This window comes from Nothobranchius furzeri, chromosome 11, assembly GCF_043380555.1.
Source record: "Nothobranchius furzeri strain GRZ-AD chromosome 11, NfurGRZ-RIMD1, whole genome shotgun sequence".
Lineage (NCBI taxonomy): Eukaryota > Metazoa > Chordata > Actinopteri > Cyprinodontiformes > Nothobranchiidae > Nothobranchius > Nothobranchius furzeri.
This window is the reverse complement of record NC_091751.1, coordinates 55,137,662-55,157,049: the sequence shown is the minus strand read 5'-3', so window position 1 is coordinate 55,157,049 and position 19,388 is coordinate 55,137,662. Positions and strand designations below refer to the sequence as shown.

The window sequence follows — 19,388 nt, the reverse complement described above, 5'->3', positions numbered from 1 at the left end:
CTCTCAGGCTGGAGATCCCCTTGCGGGTGATATGGGGTCGTTCTTGATTTCTCAACACCAAGGGAACTCAGCAACTCATGTTTGAGACGACTCTCAAAATCTCTTCCCTGATCACTGTGCATGCATTTTGGCAACCCGTGATGAATGAAGTACTTCTCGAGCAAGACTTTAGCTACGGTAGAAGCCTTTTGGTCTTTTGTCGGGAAAGCCTGTGCATAGCAGGTGTAATGATCAGTAACAACCAGGACATTTTCTGTGTTGCTAGTGTCTGGTTCGATGGATAAAAAAATCCATACACACAAGATTGGATCATCACTTTGCATGTGAAACAATGGTGCAACTCTCTTCGGAAGGGTCTTTCTATTTATGCACCAAGTTTGCAATGGCTTTCAACATCTGACTTCATTTTAGGCCAGTAGAACCTTTCTTTGATTAGCCCATAGGTTTTGTCAGTGCCAAAGTGACCAGAGTCATTATGGAGGGACTGCATCACCATCTTTTTGAACTTTTCAGGCAGTACTAATTGGGACCGGCGTGTTCTGCCAGGTTGAACAGTGATATGGTACATGACATCCTGCTGTAACTTCAACCGTCCCTACTTACTTAAAAGTAGTGAACTAGCAGGAGTCCTTGACTTGACTTGATCTGCATCTCCTTGTTTGAGAGCTCTCCATATCTCACCGATTAAGGGATCTTCTTGTTGAGTTGCTGATAGCTCTGAGGGGTTCAGGATAGGCATTTCCTTAACACTGAGTGCAGACAGGTTGCAATAAGCCTTTGGGATTGCTTGCATAGAGATGCCTAAATGATCGACTGACTTGTCAGAACAAATAGCTTTCTTGGTCATCGTTGACATCTGACACATAGCTCTCACTCCATCTGCAGAAATACCAGTCCATTGCCCTCCAACAGTTTGGTCAGAATGTGGTCGCCTTGATAAGGCATCAGCGTCAATATTCTGAGCCCCAGCTCTGTACATGTTGACAATGCTGCAAGCCAACGGTGACCTGTCGCGTCTAATTTAGCCGACGTCAAGACATAGGCCAAAGGATTGTTGTCGGTTCTGACCTCAAACTTTGTACCATACAAATAGTCATGCAGTTTGTAAACTACAGCCTACATTAATGCAAGGTATTCCAACTTATGCGCAGGATAGTGACGTTCGGATGGGGTTAAGCTGCGACTAATGAATGCGACTGGTCTTAGTCCTTCACCTTGATCTTGATACAAGACACCACCCAGACCTTCTCTGCTAGCGTTGACATGTAGCACATAGGGTAACTGTGGGTCGGCAAAGGCTAACACTGGAGTGTTTGTAAGTCAGTGCTTTAACCCCTCAAATGCAGCTTCACACTTTTCGTCCCACCTCGAGCCAAATGGCTCCGACGGATTGAGATAGATCGGTTCCTGGTTTCTGTTGAACCTCTTCCCATGAGGTGGGTAGCCAGATAAGAGTTGGTTTAATGGGAAAGCGACTTTGGAATAGTCCTTGACAAAGTGTCTGTAATACCCGCAGAATCCAAGAAAGGATCGTAGGGTGCTTACAGTGGTTGGTCTGGGCCAGGAAGTGACTGCTTCAGTCTTCGTTGGATCGGTAGACACCCCTTCATGGGACACAATGTGTCCAACATAGGACACCGACGGTTGACAGAACTGGCATTTATCCAATGACTTAAGGCCCTCCTCTTTCAGGCGGTCAAGCACCTTTAGTAGTCTTTGTTCATGCTGCTCAAGTGTGGCGCCAAACACTATTAGATCATCCAAATAGACCAACACTTCTAGCAGGTTCATGTCTCCAACCGTCCCTTCCATGATCCGCTGAAATGTTGCGGGGGCACCCGACATTCCCTTGTGGCATCCGTTCGAACTGATAAAAACCAAGTGAACAGATGAAGGCTGTCTTTTCTTTGTCTGCTTCGCTCATAGGCACTTAGTAGTATCCACTCCTCAGATCCAAAACACTGAACCATTTGCTCCCATTGAGACAAGTAAGTGCATCTTCTATCTTGGGCACTGTGTACTGATCAGGGATAGTGCGCTTATTTAGTGTCCTGTAGTCCACGCACATCCTGAGCTTGCCAGTTTTCTTTTTCACCACCACTATAGGTGAAGCGTATGGGCTGTGTGACTCTGTAATGATGCCAGCACCTTTCAACCGCAACAGATGCTCTCTGAGGGCTTCCAGATCAGCAGGTGGTAGGCGACGGGACCTTTCTCAAAAAGGCTTGTCATCAGCAGTTTTAATTGTATGCTTTGTGCTTTTACTGCAGCCTACATCAAACTCATGAGTAGAGAAAACTTAGCTGTATTCCATCATTTTAGTCACTAGTCTTTCTTTCCACTCCTCTAGGGCATGCAAAGTTCCAAAATCGAAGGAGGTTGGGGTCAGTTCCTCGGAAGGCTTGAGACTGATCTCTTTCCTGGTAGCAGCTGAGGGCATCACATCAACTGGGAAGAGGTGGGCAATTGTCATGCCTCTGGTAAGTGAGATCTCTTTCTTTGAGTTGTTTCTGACCAGTACAGTGATCTTCTTGGAGCTCACAACAGTGATCAGCTGCAGTTCCAGCCTCACTAAAAGCTGATCTGGAAACCTTGGTTCCTCTGCGAGATCATCAGGTGAGTCCACCAAAATGGCTTGAGTGCTTGGAACCCCTTGAAACTTGGGCACACCTTTTACCCTTGCCACACCACCGGGGCGTAATGTTATTGGTTTTGGTTGTGCAAACATACAGATCCTCTTCTGTAGGTGTCAGTTTCGAATGAGGATCTTGCGCTTTCCTCAAGGGCCTTTTTGAAAGCAGGGTGGATATGTTTTGCTGTGATGACATTTTCTCCATCTGGGTCCTTGTAACTCTTCAGAAGTCTTCTAACAGTGGGGGTGTTTGTGCCAACCAACATATTTCCATTGTCTTTCACAACTGGAACAGGGCAAACCAGCACAAGGGCATCAATGGTCTCTGCCACGCCAACATCTGCTTCCCTGAACTCCAGCTTAAGTGACAAATAGCCATCATATGGATAATTGGCAGGACTGAGCCCCCATATCTGCAGAACACTAATAGGTGTCAACGGCAGGTGAGTCAGGTATCTGTCATAGAAGGATCTGTACAGCAGCGTGACTTGAGACACAGTATCCAGAAGGGCTTTAGTGTAAATGCCTTCAACCTGTACTGACACAGCAGAACTAGGGCCAACTAAGCCTTTGGGAATAGTGTTGTCTACTTCTTCCTTTGTTTTGATGCTCTTGGAATGTGTCTTCACCAGCGGGACTTCAGGCCGTTCCACTACTGAGCCCCGTGGTAGTTTCCCAATTTGTCAATTTGATAAGAGGTTTGTTGACTCTTAGAAGGTTTTCTGTGCCGTTACACTCCCGCATGTAGTGACCGTCTTCTCCACATTTATAACAAAAAATACCCGGAGGAATCTCGGAACTTGACTTGAATCTTGATGCAGGTGAATTCCCCTTGTACTTACTTTTACTTGCATGTTCATAGTTTGTACTCAGCATTTCAGGCTGAGCTGTAGCTGCGGCGACACTCACAACTTTTAGATTGCTCATTTCAGCTTTGATTGCCTGGAGTTCACTTTTGAGTCATTCCATCTCAGGATTAGGTTTAATCTCTGGCAAGGTCTTTGTAACAGAAGTAACTGCTTTTGACATCACAGCATTCTTTGTGTCATTTCTACTTTGTAGCATATCCTCTTCCTCTCTGACTTCCTTCAAAAGTTCATTGAAAGTTAGAGGTTCTCTTAGCTTATCTGTCATGCGTATGTGCAGTGCAACCATATCCTGTGGTAAGCCACCTCGTACAACCTGCTCAGTACGAAGTCGATTCATGTCCGATAACTGCAAGCCTCCCTTCCGGAGAACACAGTGCAGCAGTTTATCCAGTCGTAGTAGGTATGCTGACAGTTTCTCTCCTTCGCTTTGAAATGTGTGTCTGAACTTGACTAAGAGGTCGGCTGAACTTTCAGTGGTTCCAAATGCTGTTTCCAATGCTTGCATATAATCATTTGATGTGGCATTGGGATTTTGTGCTCGCAAGAATGTCATTATGTCAGCAGCGGGACCTTTTAGACTCTCCACAATCCTTTGTCTTTTAACATTGTCCCCACACTGCCATTCTTCCAGCATGTGTGTAGTTTGCTCTGCCCAAGCATCATACTCCTCTTCTCCACTAGGGGTCGGTATCACCCCCGATAACATCCGCAGCTTTCTGTAGCTTTGAGTATCAGCAGGTGAAGAGTTGCACTTGTCCACAAGAGAGCTGACAGCATTGACGAGAGCAGTGTTTACATCTAAAGGGGTAGGGTCTAACAGTCCTTTAACATCAACAATGCTCTTGCCCTCACTACGAAGGAATGACAGCAGCTTAGCTTGAAACTCCTCACATTCTTTAGTCTCTCTCCACGGCCATCCGACGATTCTCCTTTGCGCCTCCTTTCTCCCTCCTCTCGTTCTTCTCTCTCCTCACTTCTCGCAAGAAAATCATAAATCTGCTAAACTTAAACACCTGGGTTTTAGCTTTACAATCACAGGGACTTCCTAGTTTCTTTTTTTAATCTTTCTGTAGAACAATGAAATTATCTAATAACAAAATGAACTGTATTCAATGCTTCAGAGCATATTAATTATGAAAATTTGTTGCATATTTATGAATACAAACAAAATATCCTGATTACCAAATAATCATATTATTACATTTTCAATTAGCAACAACTCAATATTGGAGTGAAATGTTTGTGTGAAGTGAATAATGAGTCAGTCGTGGCATTTTACTTTCTTCAATTAGTCATTCAGAATTATAACAGCAAGATGGCAAACAACCACACTTCCTCTAATGACATTACCGTAATACGTGTAGTAAGTGTTATCTACCATAAAACACCCAAAAGTAGGCCTAGAAATGACAATGTACTAATAAATTTATCAGTGTACTGTGTAGAACTCAGTTTTGCTTGTAATCTAGAATCTTCTGGTGCTGATCCATAACTGTAAACAAACAGCCATGAAACTCACATAAAGGGAGTGAGATAGTAACTTGTTGCTAAAAAAAATAGCCTGCAGTTTGACCACAGGATGTCATTCTTCTGATGATCCTGTTTCCTGGTATGAACTAGAACAATTTTCGTAGCCTTCTCACAATGAACACATGCAGCTACACATTAGAAAATATTAGAAAACATGGAATTGCTATAATGACATGTGGAAATTCACATTTTTCTTCTATGAATTGATTTATTTTTTGGGTCACAATAGGTTCAACATTCAGGCCTCTTTTCCAACCTCATCTTATACAATAAAAGTCTATGTGATTCGACGAAGTGTGTTACTGACCTATTGAAGGGATACTATACAGTTTTTAATTGCTTTTAGCACCACCTAGTGTAAAAAAACCCCAACAAAAACAAAGTAAAACTGATCTCGCTGTGCGTTTGTCTTTTTAACATCCTAATCTAACTGCTGAAATTTCTCATCAGCCTTCACTAGTTTCTACTGGTGCAAGTCATCACCCAAAAATAAATAAATAAGGCAAAAGCTGTGTGGCGATGTTCAAAACTGAGAGCATCTTATGGGTGATGTTGTGTTTTTGAAGACAGTCAAGAACGTCAACATAGGGGTTGGGTAGAAATGCACACATTTATTACTATGTATTCTGTTAACAAATACTAGTTTCTATCCTGGCCACCAACAAATGCAGAGACCATCATAACATCCTAACATAAATACACTTTTTTTCAAACACAGCTTCTCTGGGCAGGACATATTGGATTAGGAGTGATTTTATATTTCTCCTTGGTTCCGTCTCAGAGGTGCTAGATTAAATGCCATTCCCACTTTACTACAGATGACTCAAAATAAATCATACTACCCATACACACTCATGGGAAGAAAGTACACCAACAACCCTAACCTACCTTCAGCATAGACATGCATGGTCATGTGGGCAACACGTGCATAAATACACAAAAATGCTCACATGAGGTGATGTATAGCATGTTGGCACACCCCAGCACTAAAGCACCTGTACGGTTCAGCGATTCTGCTCTTTGTATTTCAATCACAGAATCGATGGTTCTAAATTGATTGTAGCTGAGCAGAGGCCAGAGATGTTCCCCCTGGCTCAGTGCCCTAGCCCTCTATTGATTAGATCTGAGAGAGCCAATTGCTTTCACACTGGATTAAGGTGTTCTGGGGCAGCAAGCACAGAAAAAAGAGGGAGAGAAGCAGGCATGGAGAGAAAGAATAGACTCAAGCGATGTACCTCTAAAGCACTGAGTTCAGAGCAACTCCACCATTAATTACTGAACAACTCGTTTCTAAAAAGCAGTTTGGATTTTTACATTTGTTCCAATGTTATTGCAACTAACAAAAAAAATAATAATAATAATAATATATATATACATAATATAATATATACATATATATATATATATATATATATATATATATATATATATATATATATATATATATATATACATATATATATATTCTGACACCCTTACATGCCTGCAGATGCACACAGATGTCCTTTTTTGCTCCAATCCCTCAGATTGGGGGACTCCAACACTGATCAAAGGTGTAATTTAATTCAGCCCCCGGCCTAAAAGAAGTCCAGTACGCTTCCAACTCAGCTTGCTACACAATACAGCTCTAAAGTCTTAACAGATGTTAACTAGAGGAAAACTATCAGATATCACATTAAATGTAGATGAAATGATAAATAACACATGCTGGCTGGATTTATTTGTTTGGTTGGCTGGTTGGTTTCTCTCCAGTTAGGATTTATCTACGTTTTTGTGGCATCTTAATTCCACTGGGGGCAGCGTTAAGCCAAAAATCCTTTTGACATCCGACCATTCTTCCTCGACACACAAAAAACAGCTGCTGCGTTCTGAGCGGATGAAAAAGGAAGGGACTGGGTCTAAGCGGGACCTGCAGCCTCAGCCAAAGACGACAACTTTTGTCTGGCCAAGTTCCCCCACTCTGGAACCATTTTACAATGAAGGGGAGTCCAGTTCAGATTAACGGCTTATGAAAAGGCAAAAAAAGAAAAGGCAAAAAAACTGCGTGCTAAGATGGGAGCAGCTCACAAGACCCAGTAAGAAAACCCCTCAGCCTGAGTGCTTCTCAATGCATTTTCTTGGGGAGCAGCAGCCCCATTCAGAGGGCATTAGGGGTGTAAAAGTCTCACATTTACTCCGCAAGTCAGGCAAGATCACCAAGCATTTGGCTAATACTGCTATTGTCACATGCCCTCTGTGACTGGTGTTCCAGCACAATGCAGATGAATAGGACAGTTGAAGATAAGGAATTAAAGAGACAAAAAAAAGAGATGCGGGGAAAACAAGGGCAGAAGGAAACAGGATTTACTGGTCCATTCATGCTGGGATGACACACACACACACACACACACACACACACACACACACTGATGCATCATCCTGTTTTGTGGTCACTGAAATGAATCTTTGCTAACCACAAATTTATATTGTCAAAAAACAAACAAAAATAAAATAAAAATGAGCTGAGACACAAAATGATATGTCAACCATAGTTCACCGTAACACAAAGGTGAGTTAATCAGGAAATAGGGGTGGGGGTGGGGTGAAATAGATAAAGTGAAGGGCAGAAAGACAGATACATGATCAAGTGTACAAGCATGTGCGCTCTTGTGTCCCTCTAACACTCTGTTTGGTTCATTCCCCAAAGGGTCTTATTATGCTCCCACACAAAAGCTGCATCTTTCTATCTCAGTCTATCCAGCTCCCCAGGAGAACATTCCATACGCAGCAAATCCATTTGTTTGTCAGCTATAGCTGGACTAATCAGATATCACTCTCCCTCAGATGTGCAGATGTGCACCACAGTGCAGGCCGGAGCAGCGTATTAGTCATGCTGGCCAGACACCACGATACAATCTTTGGTCTTTCAAAGTCTTCTTATAAACGTAAGCTCTGTGTGCATACCCTTTAAAGACAACATTAATGTATCTTTAGAAAAATCTGCAATTTTACTTTAAATTGTCTGCACACTGATAAGTGTGTCCACCTCGAGCCATCCACAGAGGCCTAACCAGCGCTACATGACTTCTGAGTTGATCCCTGTCTTCTGGTCCCAGGGTGTTGAAAGTGGACTTTTTTTTTGCTGAGTGAGTTGCAGAAAAAGGCCTTAGTGTACCACACTCATTATGGAGCTCTGCTTGATTGGATTGGAATCTGGCGAGTTTATAGACTGGGGGAAGGCATCCATGTGCTAGTGGTGTTCCTCTAGCTTTTTTCTCTCCTGCACCAGAAGTGTATAGCAGGATACATGATGTGAACATGCAATTGTTTTTTCATGGATTAGCTCAAATCAGTTTATTTGATCATTCCCAAAAACTTTATTCCTGGTGCATAAATACATGATACATACACACAAATGACTGAAGTATGATCTTTCCGAAATGTGTTTTCTGTGAAACAACCTCACAATTGGTGATCACAAGCCTCCTCTGGAAGAGTGCTTGGAATGGCAGAAGATTATTATGTGCTAACAAAAAAAATATGCCCAACAGTCCGTATGTTACCAAAACTATCAAATACTTATTTTTTTGGTGATTTTTTAGTGTCTAGTGCAGAATGCAGTGGCTCATAATTTAACTAGAAAACAAAATATGACCACATCATGCCTGTACTGAAATCACTCCACAAGTTTCTGCATCCCTGCCTATTTTAAGGTCCTACTGTTGACATTTAAGGCATTACACTGTTTTGCTCCACCTTAAAAGTATATCACAATCTCTTAGACCCTTATGTTCTCTGTGGAGCACACCTTCACCGGGTGCTGAACTTTGAACTAAACTTTGAGATGGCGTGCTTTTGCCTTTTGTGGTACTTTTTAACAGAATGCTCTACCCCAGGCCATCAGACAAGCGTGCTTGGTTAATCTTTGGTATGTTCTTACTGTGTTGCTTTTCTAACTGCATTGTTGGTTCTTTTTTAAAACACAGAAAAGTTTTTTTTTTTACCTTGCTACTGACAGTTTCGTTCGCTCCTGCAAACTTCCTCAGAGCTGAGGCTGATGGTGGCGTCACTTCCTACTCTGTTTATCCGCGGGCAGCGGAGGACGCTGTCACCCTCTGCTTCCCGCTCTCCCCTCTCCGATGATGCAATCCCATGTGCGATCCAATGAGTAGACGCCATCGTCTCTGTTCATGGTCCCACATCCACATCTCCTTTTCTCTATAGCTTCCTGTGTCCATCTTTTCTATTTCTGTTGTTCGCTGTTTATGATCCTTGTGTTGTCCCAGTCCATTACATGGTTTTCCCTTGTGCAGTGATCTGTTACGGCTGACTTCTTTATTGTACTTTCTGCTTCTTGTTTTGCTGCTCTTGTGTGTCTTCGACTTGTTTGTTTCTCACACTCCTTTCTATGTTCTATTATTCGTGTGTTGAGTTGATGTCCGGTTTTTCATCTTGGATGTCTCCATCTTAAACTGAAGGAGCTGTCCATTGTCTCCACAGTAGGATTCAGTGGGTGGGAGGGGTTTTCCAAAATGAAGGTCATCTTGCCCAACATATTCCTTTCACACATCTCCTCAACTGAATCTAGTTGGCAGCCCAGAACCGAGTTAGCTTTTTGACTACTTTTTGTGCTGCCTGCACCCCAACCCTGTAGACGAGTGAATAACATAACCAACAACAGAGTGCTGGAAGGATTTTAGCAGATGGGAACTAACTCCAAAGGACCGCAGCCTCATCAGGAGATGGATGTGGCTTTAGCCCTTTTTATACAGAGCATCTGTGTTGTTGGACCAGTTCAGTTTACTGTTGAGGTGAACACCCAGGTACTTGAAGATACCCACCACCTCAATGGCTGCACCCTCGGTGTTTACTGGTGAGTGAGGAGTGTTTCTCAGGACGTCAATCACCATTTATTTTGTTTTACTGTGAAGCTATTATATGAGATTTGTTTTATAACTTATGATTATGGCTTACAGCTTACGAAAACCCCACATTCAAAACCTCAAACAATTAGAAAATTGTGAAACGGTTCAATACTCTAGATTCAAAGTGTCACACTCTAATCAGCTAATGAATTCAGTACACCTGCAAAGGGTTTCAGAGCCACTAGATGGTCTCTCAGTCTAAGATGAATAACTGAAACAAACTGACTTTTGCATCATATTCTAATATTTCGAGTGTTACCTTTAGAAGCAAACAAGCCAAACCTGAGATTGCTCCCACTGCAGAATTCTGATTTGAAACCTACTCTGCCATTATGTCTCATATTTTATGACTTAGCTTTAATTTATTTGATTTTTTCCCCATTTACTTCATTCATTTGAATGTCCACTAACTCCAGCTGTTTCTGTAGTTTCTGATTCCTCCACCTCACTCAGCATGGCTCTATTAAATACCCGCTTAACAATAAGTCCTTACTGCTCAATGATTTAATTCTCTCTAAAAACCTGGATTTTCTGTATCTGACTGAAGTTTGGCAGCAAACATCTGATTATTCTGGTCTGATTGAACTCTGCCCGAGTGGTTATTCTTTTCTTAGCCAGCCCTGGGGTTCTGGTCGCGGTGGAGGCCTAGCTGTTGTTTTCGGTGACCATCTTCCATGTAGCTCTACAATCTCTGATCACTTTGCTTCCTTTGAACTGCAGCTGATTAAAATTGGGCATAAGGCTCCATTCTACTGTGTTGTGGTCTTTCGTCCACCTGGTCCAAACAGTTCTTTCCTTCAGGAGTTTAGTGACTTTCTATCTTCCACTGTGAAGCTGTCCAGACTGGTGATTGTTGGTGATTTTAACATCCACGTTGATGATCCCTCTGATCACTTTGCCATGAATTTCTCCAGCCTTATGGACTCCTTCAGCTTTACCCAGCATGTTTCTGGCCCCACACACACCAGGGAGCACACTCTGGACCTTGTTTTTACCCTGAGTCTAAATGCTGACAGTGTTTGTCCTGAGGACGTTTATATTTCAGATCACCATTGCATTTTCTTTAACTTGTCAGGTTCTGCATCCCCACCTCCTGCTTGCCGTATGGTTAGTTCTCGTTTTCTTAATAAGAGCACAGCTAGCAATTTTTCTGCTGCTTTTTATCCACCCTGTTCTTCTGATAACGACCCAGATTCCTTAACTTCTCAGTTTAGCAAGCACTGCCTCTCCATTCTGGACAACTTCTGTCCTGTCAGAACCAGATCAGTTCCTGCAGTGAACCCTACTCCTTGGTTTAATGACAGCCTGAAGTGCCAATGCAGAAAAATTGAGCGTTGTGGAAGAAAACCCATCTCCACGTCCATCTGCTGCACCTAAAGGATCTTCTGACATCCTTTATCTCTGCAGTCAGAGACGCTAGGGTTTCCTATTTTTCCAACCTGGTGTCCCAGAGCAAAGGGAACCCCAAGGTGCTGTTTAACACCATCAGCAGCATCGTCTCTCCTGCCACTCATACAGCCTCCATCCACTCTGTTACAGACTGTGAGAACTTTCTGTCTTTCTTTGTGGACAAAGTCAATAAGGTTAGATCTAGCATCTCTCCTTCAGCCTTATCGCTGCCTCTCCCGAATCCAACCAGGCCCATCATCCTAGATAGCTTTGCTCCTGTTTCTTTGCCTGAGTTAACCAAACTAGTTAACTCTATGAAGACCTCTGCATGCCCCCTCGACATCTTACCCTCATCTTTGTTTAAAAGTGCTTTTCAGTCCATCGGTCCCAGCGTGCTCTCCATTATGAATGCTTCCCTGGTTTCTGGTCCGGTCCCTGCTTACTTTAAGAACGCTGTAATCCACCCGCTTTTTAAAAAAAACGAGTCTTGATGCCTCTCTCCATAGCAGCTTCAGACCCATCTCTAAACTTCCGTTAATCTCCAAGATCTTGGAAAAGGTTGTGGCTAAACAACTCACAGCTGCTCTTGTTGAACATAACATCTATGATTACTTACAGCCAGGTTTCCGTAGAGCTCATTCTACTGAAACAGCTCTTCTTAGGGTCTCTAATGACCTTCTGACTCACAGTGATGCAGGGGACTGTTCTGTTCTGGTCATGCTGGACCTGACTGCAGCCTTTGACACCGTTGACCATCACCTGCTACTGCAGAGGCTGAGAGACTGGGTAGGCCTATCAGGATCTGCTCTGGAGTGGTTCTCCTCTTATCTTTCTGAGTGCTCCTTTTCTGTGGCTGTCTCCAAGTTTAGGTCCTCCACCACCTCCCTTACCCATGGTGTCCCACAAGGTTCTGTGCTGGGGCCTCTGCTCTTGCTCCTCTATCTGTTTCCTCTTCAGCACATCCTGAGCTCCTTCAAAGGAATCTCCTACCATCTTTACGCAGATTATATCCAACTGTACATCTCCTTTAAGCCCCATGAGATGTCTAAGCTGCAGCTGTTACACACCTGCTTAGACTCTATCAAAACCTGGATGGCTGGGAGCTTTCTTCAGCTGAATGAAGATAAGACTCAGATCCTCATCTGTGCCCCAGACAAGCTGGTTCCCAAAGTCAGAGACTCTCTTGGTCAGCTTGCTTCTCACACCAAACCTTCCGTCAGGAATCTTGGTGTGACCTTTGACCCAGCTCTCACCCTGGATTCTCATGTCAGTTCTCTTGTTCACTCTTCCTTCTTCCATCTTAGGAATATTGCTAAGCTGAGTCCCATTCTGTCTCGCTCTGAACTTGAGACAGTTCTCCACACCTTCATCTCCTCACGCTTAGACTACTGTAACTCTCTTTTCACGTGTCTGAGCAGAACCTCCCTGAACCGTCTACAGGTGGTTCAGAATGCCTGTGCTCGGCTTCTGACCAAGTCCTCCAAACACACCCACATCACCCCGCTTCTTCTCCAGCTTCACTGGCTGCCAGTCAACTTCAGGGTTCATTTCAAGATCCTGGTTCTGGTCTATAGGGCCTTACATGGACAAGCACCATCTTACATTGGTGACCTTCTTAGTCCCTACACCCCCAGCAGGTCCCTGAGGTCCAGTGATCAAAGCCTACTGGTTGTGCAGCGCACCAGGCTAAAGACCAAAGGTGACAGATCATTTGCTGATGTGGCCGCCAGACTCTGGAACTCTCTCCCCCTGAGCCTGAGATCAGTGGACTCAGTGGTCTCTTTTGAAAAGCAGCTGAAGACTCACTTGTTCAAGCTGACTTTTTTATGATCTTCTTCACCACTCTCTCTTTATTCTGCTCCCCCCACCTATTCCACCTTCCTCAGGATCCACTGATTTCCCTCTTTCCTACTCACTCTCTCTCTTTCTTTACATTTTATAATCACAATTGTCTATTTTTTGCTAATTTTAAATATATTTTTAACTATTTTCTAAATTCTTTTTTATATTGTTACATTTTTTGTTTTTGTGAAGCGCCTCGTGATTTTTATCTTGAGAGGCGCTATAGAAATGATATCTTCTTCTTCTTCTTCTTCTTCTTCTTCTTCGTCTTCTTCTTCTTCATTATTTTAATAAAAGTAATAACAAAATGAACAAAGTTTAGCACAATCATATTGTCACTTTATGAAATGTTCTTAAATAATGCATAAGAATCATCAACAATCAAACATCCAGTACTGGTAGCTATAAAACTGGATTTATTTCCATTTAGCCAAAAAATTAAGATTAGGGTTATTCAAAGGAGTTTCATGTAAAAAAAAAAGAGGCATGAGCTTGACAGTATATTGAGGCTGATGTCTTTGTGGAAATTATAGCACAATCTGTACACAACAAAACGTTTTCTTTGGTATGAAGTGACTCAGCTGATGAGGATCAATCTCTCCTCCAGTCTCTCAGTTTGAAAAGGAACATTTCTTCTGGGTTCTGCGGAACAACACGCTTCAACCCAGAAAAGTACAGGCTGAGTTAACTGTCAATGAAAACATGTTATTACACAAACCCAATGACATGGCACGATGCAGATTATGTGGGAGGTGTCTAATTGCTACATAATTGCATATTGTGAATGCACTGTGCCTGTGTTTTATGTGACCTTCCTAGTTACAGAGAGCAGAGACGGTGCAGGATAATGCATGGTGTCATCACATAAATTACACAGACTTAATTTTTCACGTATGTTAAATCAGAAACACATTAGGGAGCGTTTACAGTGGAAGTGTAATGTAGTTTGCTCCAAGTATGCGGGGGATTATAGCAAATAAGATTAAAATATGAAATTGGACATGCAAAGTTCAGCCAAACTATGTTTTGTGGGAGCATGTTCACATGGGCTGGTTAAACAAAGGCTTGGAGTAAACTGTAGCAGTGATTTTGCAGGTTTTGACCTGGACTGTAGTGAGTTTGCATTGATTTTAAAAGCTTATGAAGACTCAGAATAAAATCCTGACTCAATTTAAAGGTGTGATTCACTGAAAAGCCAACTTCTAACCTCTCAATCCTGATGGACTCGGTACTGGGTCCGGAGCGACTTCCGGTTTCAAAGTCGTTCCAAAACCATATTCACCACTATATGCAAACTACACACATACATAACGGGAAGAAGCTAGTCTAAACAATAACAACATTGTTTTCCACCTCCTGCCCAAAATGGTCCAATTAGAGGTTCTTCTGGATTTCAATCAACTAAAACTTCTCTAACTTTTCTATACTTCCTTTTTTTCATGATTTTTGGGTCAGCAAATGTTTAGACCCAATCATGTGGATTTCTAGATGTTTTAGGCTGCAACTAGGTATTTTAGAAGGACTTTTAACATCATAAAGTGGATTTCTTTTAGGCGGAACAGATTTGGTTCTCATTTCCGCTGTGTTCTAGATCGTGTTACTCTCAATCAGTGACATAAGTAGTGCTTTTTAGAATTCTAGAGTAATCTTTAGAGTCTAACCTTTATTTTGATACCAAAACAGCTCAAATAAACCTTGTAGTTTATAAGATTCACTCAAATCATTTTGGGCACATCTTTTTCAAGAAAATCTTAGAAAAATGGCCTAGGGTTCAAGAGCTTAATAATTAATTATTTCTGATATGAATTGGTCACTCTGAGTTTTTCATGCTGACAATAGTCTCCTACACCTATCTCACGTGTTAGCTTCTGATAGAAAATAGACAGTGAAAAGCTATTTCACGAAAATAGACAACTCTACATTACACTGTCACTTAAAAGTGTGGTTTACTCATTTATTCAATACATTGCAGTGTTCTCCTGTGTAAAGCAATGCCCAAAAAGCTATGAAGCTCCTGTTCTGACATGAAGAGGTTTGCTATTGCAGGGGTGGGCTGAAAACAACAGGATTACTCATTGTTATTAATGGTATGCACCTTGCTTCTGATTTGCTAACAGAACGTGTTCAGCCATGTTGCAAAGTCACTATCACAAAGACACTCTAGTCTCCGCTCTCTCTTTCCTCGCTGCAAAAAGAAAAAGAAAAAGCCTTCCTGCATGCATGAGCCAAGCTGGGCGAGGCCATGAATGCAAATTCACAGTGTGACATAGATATGTGAGGATTTTCAAATCCTGGCATTTCACCATCTATTTTCTATCAGAAGCTAATGCAGGAGTTAGGTTTAGAAGACTGTTTTCATGTTCAGACTACATGAAAAGTCAGCGTGACTGATTATAATCAGAAATAATAAGTAAATAAGGGTTTTTTTAGTCAACCATACCATGAACAATCATGGACTCACCTATATTGACTTGTGATGGGAGAGGCTGTTGTTGTTTTAGTGTCCAGGAAACAGCAGAGAATGTTTCAGCTAATCGAAGCTAACCATTAGAATTAGCAACACCACCACACAGCAGAAGTCCTCCATGAGTTATTTATGGAAATAAAACATCAATGTTGCCGAGCAAATGGAGTCAGTGGTAGAGTTGCATTGCTATTAGCTAATCCCAGGTGAGATATCCAAATATCAGGAAACAAATGTCTAAATTCTGCCATCTGTAGCGCAGCTCTGATGTGGCTCACTTCTAGTTCCTGAAACAGATGCGTTTGGGCTTCTTTGCCCAGTGTACGACTCACAAGGCATTCATTCCTAGTAGAGGTCCCTGCAAATTTATTGATTAAATGATTGTTCAACGCCTTTAAAGCCAAGAATTGTATGATGCTCTTTAAGTAACAAAATAAGAGCAAATTGATATTGCTTGTCAGTGGTTATATCAGCAGTTAGCATTAAAGAAAACAAATTATCTTCTTTTGTACAATATTTCTGTGTAAACATTCCATTGTTTTAATTATTTTTTAAACACAACATAGTAGAAGATTTGTTTTTACATTTTTTTTTGATGACGAGTTTCGGCTAATGCCGTAGCCTTCGCGATTTTTAACACCGATACTGCTCTGAGGAAGGCTACAGCATTAGCTAAAACTTCTCAGCAAAAAAAGGTTAAAAAAAACATTTACTACGCTGTGTTTAAAAAATTATTAAAACAAAACAATTCATCTCAAGATCCTAAACAAAATCTCTATAAATAAGCTGTTCTCCCTCTCTCTGGATATACTTGCATCATTGGTTAAAATACTGCAGCCGCTTCAACACAATAAAGGAAAAAATAGTTTGCACATTAGCTACATGGCTCTTAGAAGTATCAACAGCAACATTCATTTTTGTGTAGATGTCTTGTAATTCAGAAACATTTTGCACAAGGAAAAAAAATGCTAGTGAATTTTATATTATTCATGTATGGTTCAAAAGGGAATAAAGAGCAGCATACCATTACTTTGTTATATATATGGAATAGTTGTCCCTTTAAATAGGCCTTAGAAATACATAAAACCTGAGCCTTGTTCAGTCTGATTCTCCCCACATTTGTTCTGATTGCTTTGTTGTCGAGTTGTCACTGCAGGAGGAATGAACAGACGCTTATTAGCCCTTTCTATAATTGCAATTCAATTCTAATCAGTCCACAAGTTTCATGAAATAACCTTGACTAACCCACATCTCTCGCAGCCCTCCAGGAAGGGACGAGACAATTTTCTGGAATTGAAATGTGTCCCTCAGCTGTCAAACTGAGCAGACATAGCCATTTTATTAGCGGGACAGTGTGTGTTGATGGACACTGATGGGAGCGGGAGAGTAAACAAATAAAACGCAATAAAGAGGGCGATATTTGTACTTCCTAAACAAGAGGGCACTCAGCGGAGGGGCTCACCATGTTGCCTCGTTACTGCCTGCTGGACTTTTTTTTTTTTTCAAAATAGAAGGGAAAGATGGGGATGATAGAGGAAGCCAACTCTTTTTGATTTCTGTTCAAGATGGTGTGCAACTTTGGGAAAGTTTCAAAGAAAACTGAGGTCCACCAATGTTTTTTCTTAGGATTTTCTGGAAATGCCACCCGAATTTAAAAACATCCAGTGAGCAATTTGATAGATGGGGGTCAAGTCTGGTGTGGGAGGTAACGGGGAGCCCCTCATGGCAACCAGCTTTTGTTTCCAAGCAAAGGTTGACACAGGCAGATTATACGGAGCCCCCGCCATCTGGAGAGCGTTTGAGGTTCTTTGTCCCCCCGTGTCACGAGCTGACTCCGGCTGGCCTTCAACACTCACCTCCATCACTTTGAGTGGGGATGGGAGAGGAGAGCAAAAGAATAAAGCATAAGGAATAAAATCTGACACGCAGAAGGAGAAGTGAGTGGGGTTTTGTGACACATATTGGTGGAGATGTTAGGTCAAAGTGATATCTCCTAAAAAGAAAAAAAAATGTTCCAGCGCAGCGGCTGAGGGCAAAACCAAGACGGCGACGACAAGAAAAGCCTCAGAAAAAAGACCCAAACTGAAAAGGCCTGAGAACAAGACAGCACAATCTGACAGGAAATACAGAGAGAAGAAGAAAAATAATAATAGAAGTAGGACTATGTGTCCCTCCGTCGAGGATAAGAACAGCTCTGTTTGTGGTGGGTTTGTCCATTATGTGTGAACAAAATCCCTAGATTCCCCTCACATCATTAGAGACTGACTGCTGTTGCAGGGAGAGCACTGCATCTGTGTTTGGGGTCATTAGAAACACTCTCTTTGGACCTTGAATTCAAAGAGTTTTTGTTTGGGTCGTGCTCTTTCACCACTGCTCTCCACCACCCCTCTATTCAGCCCATTGAAAACCATGGAAACAAGAAGTCTTTCACCCTCTTCTTTCGTCTAGCCTCTCTCTGTCTCTTCCTTTTACCACTCCATCCTGCCCTCATCACGCCAGTCCTCCGCCATAAGACTAATAGGAACAGGAAAAGTCAGATGCTTACTTAATTGGGCTTCAAGGTGACTTAGTGGACGTCAGTGTGTGTGTGTTTTATTGTGTGATGGTGAGTACACACGGATGCCTCACTGCAAATGAAGTAAACTCCATAGAACAGGAAAAGACAAGGCTAAATGGGCTGGAATTAGTTCTAATAGGTTATGGGGCCTTTGCGGGTCCTATCTGTCAGATCCTTTACACTCTGAAGAGATGTACAAAGAAGTAAAAAAAAAAGTTTCAGTGTCTGAAGACGAACTTTAAAGCTTTGGATAAAAAAAAAAAATTACTGAAGATTTTCAGTTCTTTCTTGTGTTTCTAGGATTTAAAAGCATTACCGTCTTATTTTGGCTTCACAGAAATAAATCCACCGGTTGTGCTCATGACAATAAGCCCTTTAAGAGTTTATATCAGGATTCATGTGATTTTCAGCTAAGGGTTAATGGTATGATAAACGAGCCAGGGTCACTGCATTTAACATTTTTAAAATGCAGACATAGAACAAGTACTATCCACTTCTGTGTGTGTGTGTGTGTGTGTGTGTGTGTGTGTGTGCATGCGTGCGTGCGTGCGTGTGTGTGTGTGTGTGTGTGTGTGTGTGTGTGTGTGTGTGTGTGTGTGTGTGTGTGTGTGTGTGTGTGTGTGTGAGCAACATGATGGCAGCCATTAGACAGGAGTAAGGCATTCATGATGAATCGGCACTTAGTCTGGGGAAAGGCGCTTGCTCAATGGGCTGTGAATCTCCTACTGCCACTGTCAGCCTGCAGAATGTTAAATAAAGTTATTTGAATATTTGTAATATTAATGCGGTGGCATGTCAAAAGACCACTGGAGTCTAACGGTGTGAGCAAATTTGAGAAGATTCACGTTGCTTTGAGGGGCTGAAGGACTGCTCGGGTTGTGGTGGTGGTGGATGGGGGAATTATGTAGATATCTAACTTTTTAAATACATAATCATGGATGTTGCATTGATATTTGGAGGGAGGGGTGGAACGGGGGGTGCAATAACAAGCTAAAAGAAGTTTTAAATAGATTTGTTCCAAGATGATATTACAGGCAATTATATTTTTACACACAAATATAATTCAAATATGGTGGAAAAACAAGTTGTGGGGGGAAAACATACTCTTTACATTTTTAATGATTTTTCACTATCAACAGAGCTTTTAAGTCTAAACTGTGAAGAGACTCGGGAATTTAAGAGCATCTATGTGTTTTGCATA

The 19,388-nt window shown here is 41.9% G+C and overlaps 2 protein-coding genes across 4 annotated transcripts in view; both read right to left on the bottom strand.

Annotated features, from left to right (window-relative positions):
• LOC107384019 (ephrin type-B receptor 1-B) overlaps nt 1-19,388 on the bottom strand; it is a 331,212-nt gene that overhangs the window by 190,794 nt on the left and 121,030 nt on the right. The gene's annotated exons all lie outside the window — the stretch shown is intronic.
• LOC139061811 (paraneoplastic antigen Ma1-like) lies at nt 3,363-4,396 on the bottom strand. Its single transcript, XM_070541697.1, has one exon. The coding sequence runs from the start codon at nt 4,205-4,207 to the stop codon at nt 3,593-3,595; it is 615 nt and encodes a 204-aa protein (XP_070397798.1). The 5' UTR covers nt 4,208-4,396; the 3' UTR covers nt 3,363-3,592.

What these genes read in the sequence shown, in the direction of transcription:
- LOC139061811 (XM_070541697.1), bottom strand. Translation starts at nt 4,207, where the DNA reads ATGTTATCGGGGGTGATACCGACCCCTAGTGGAGAAGAGGAGTATGAT.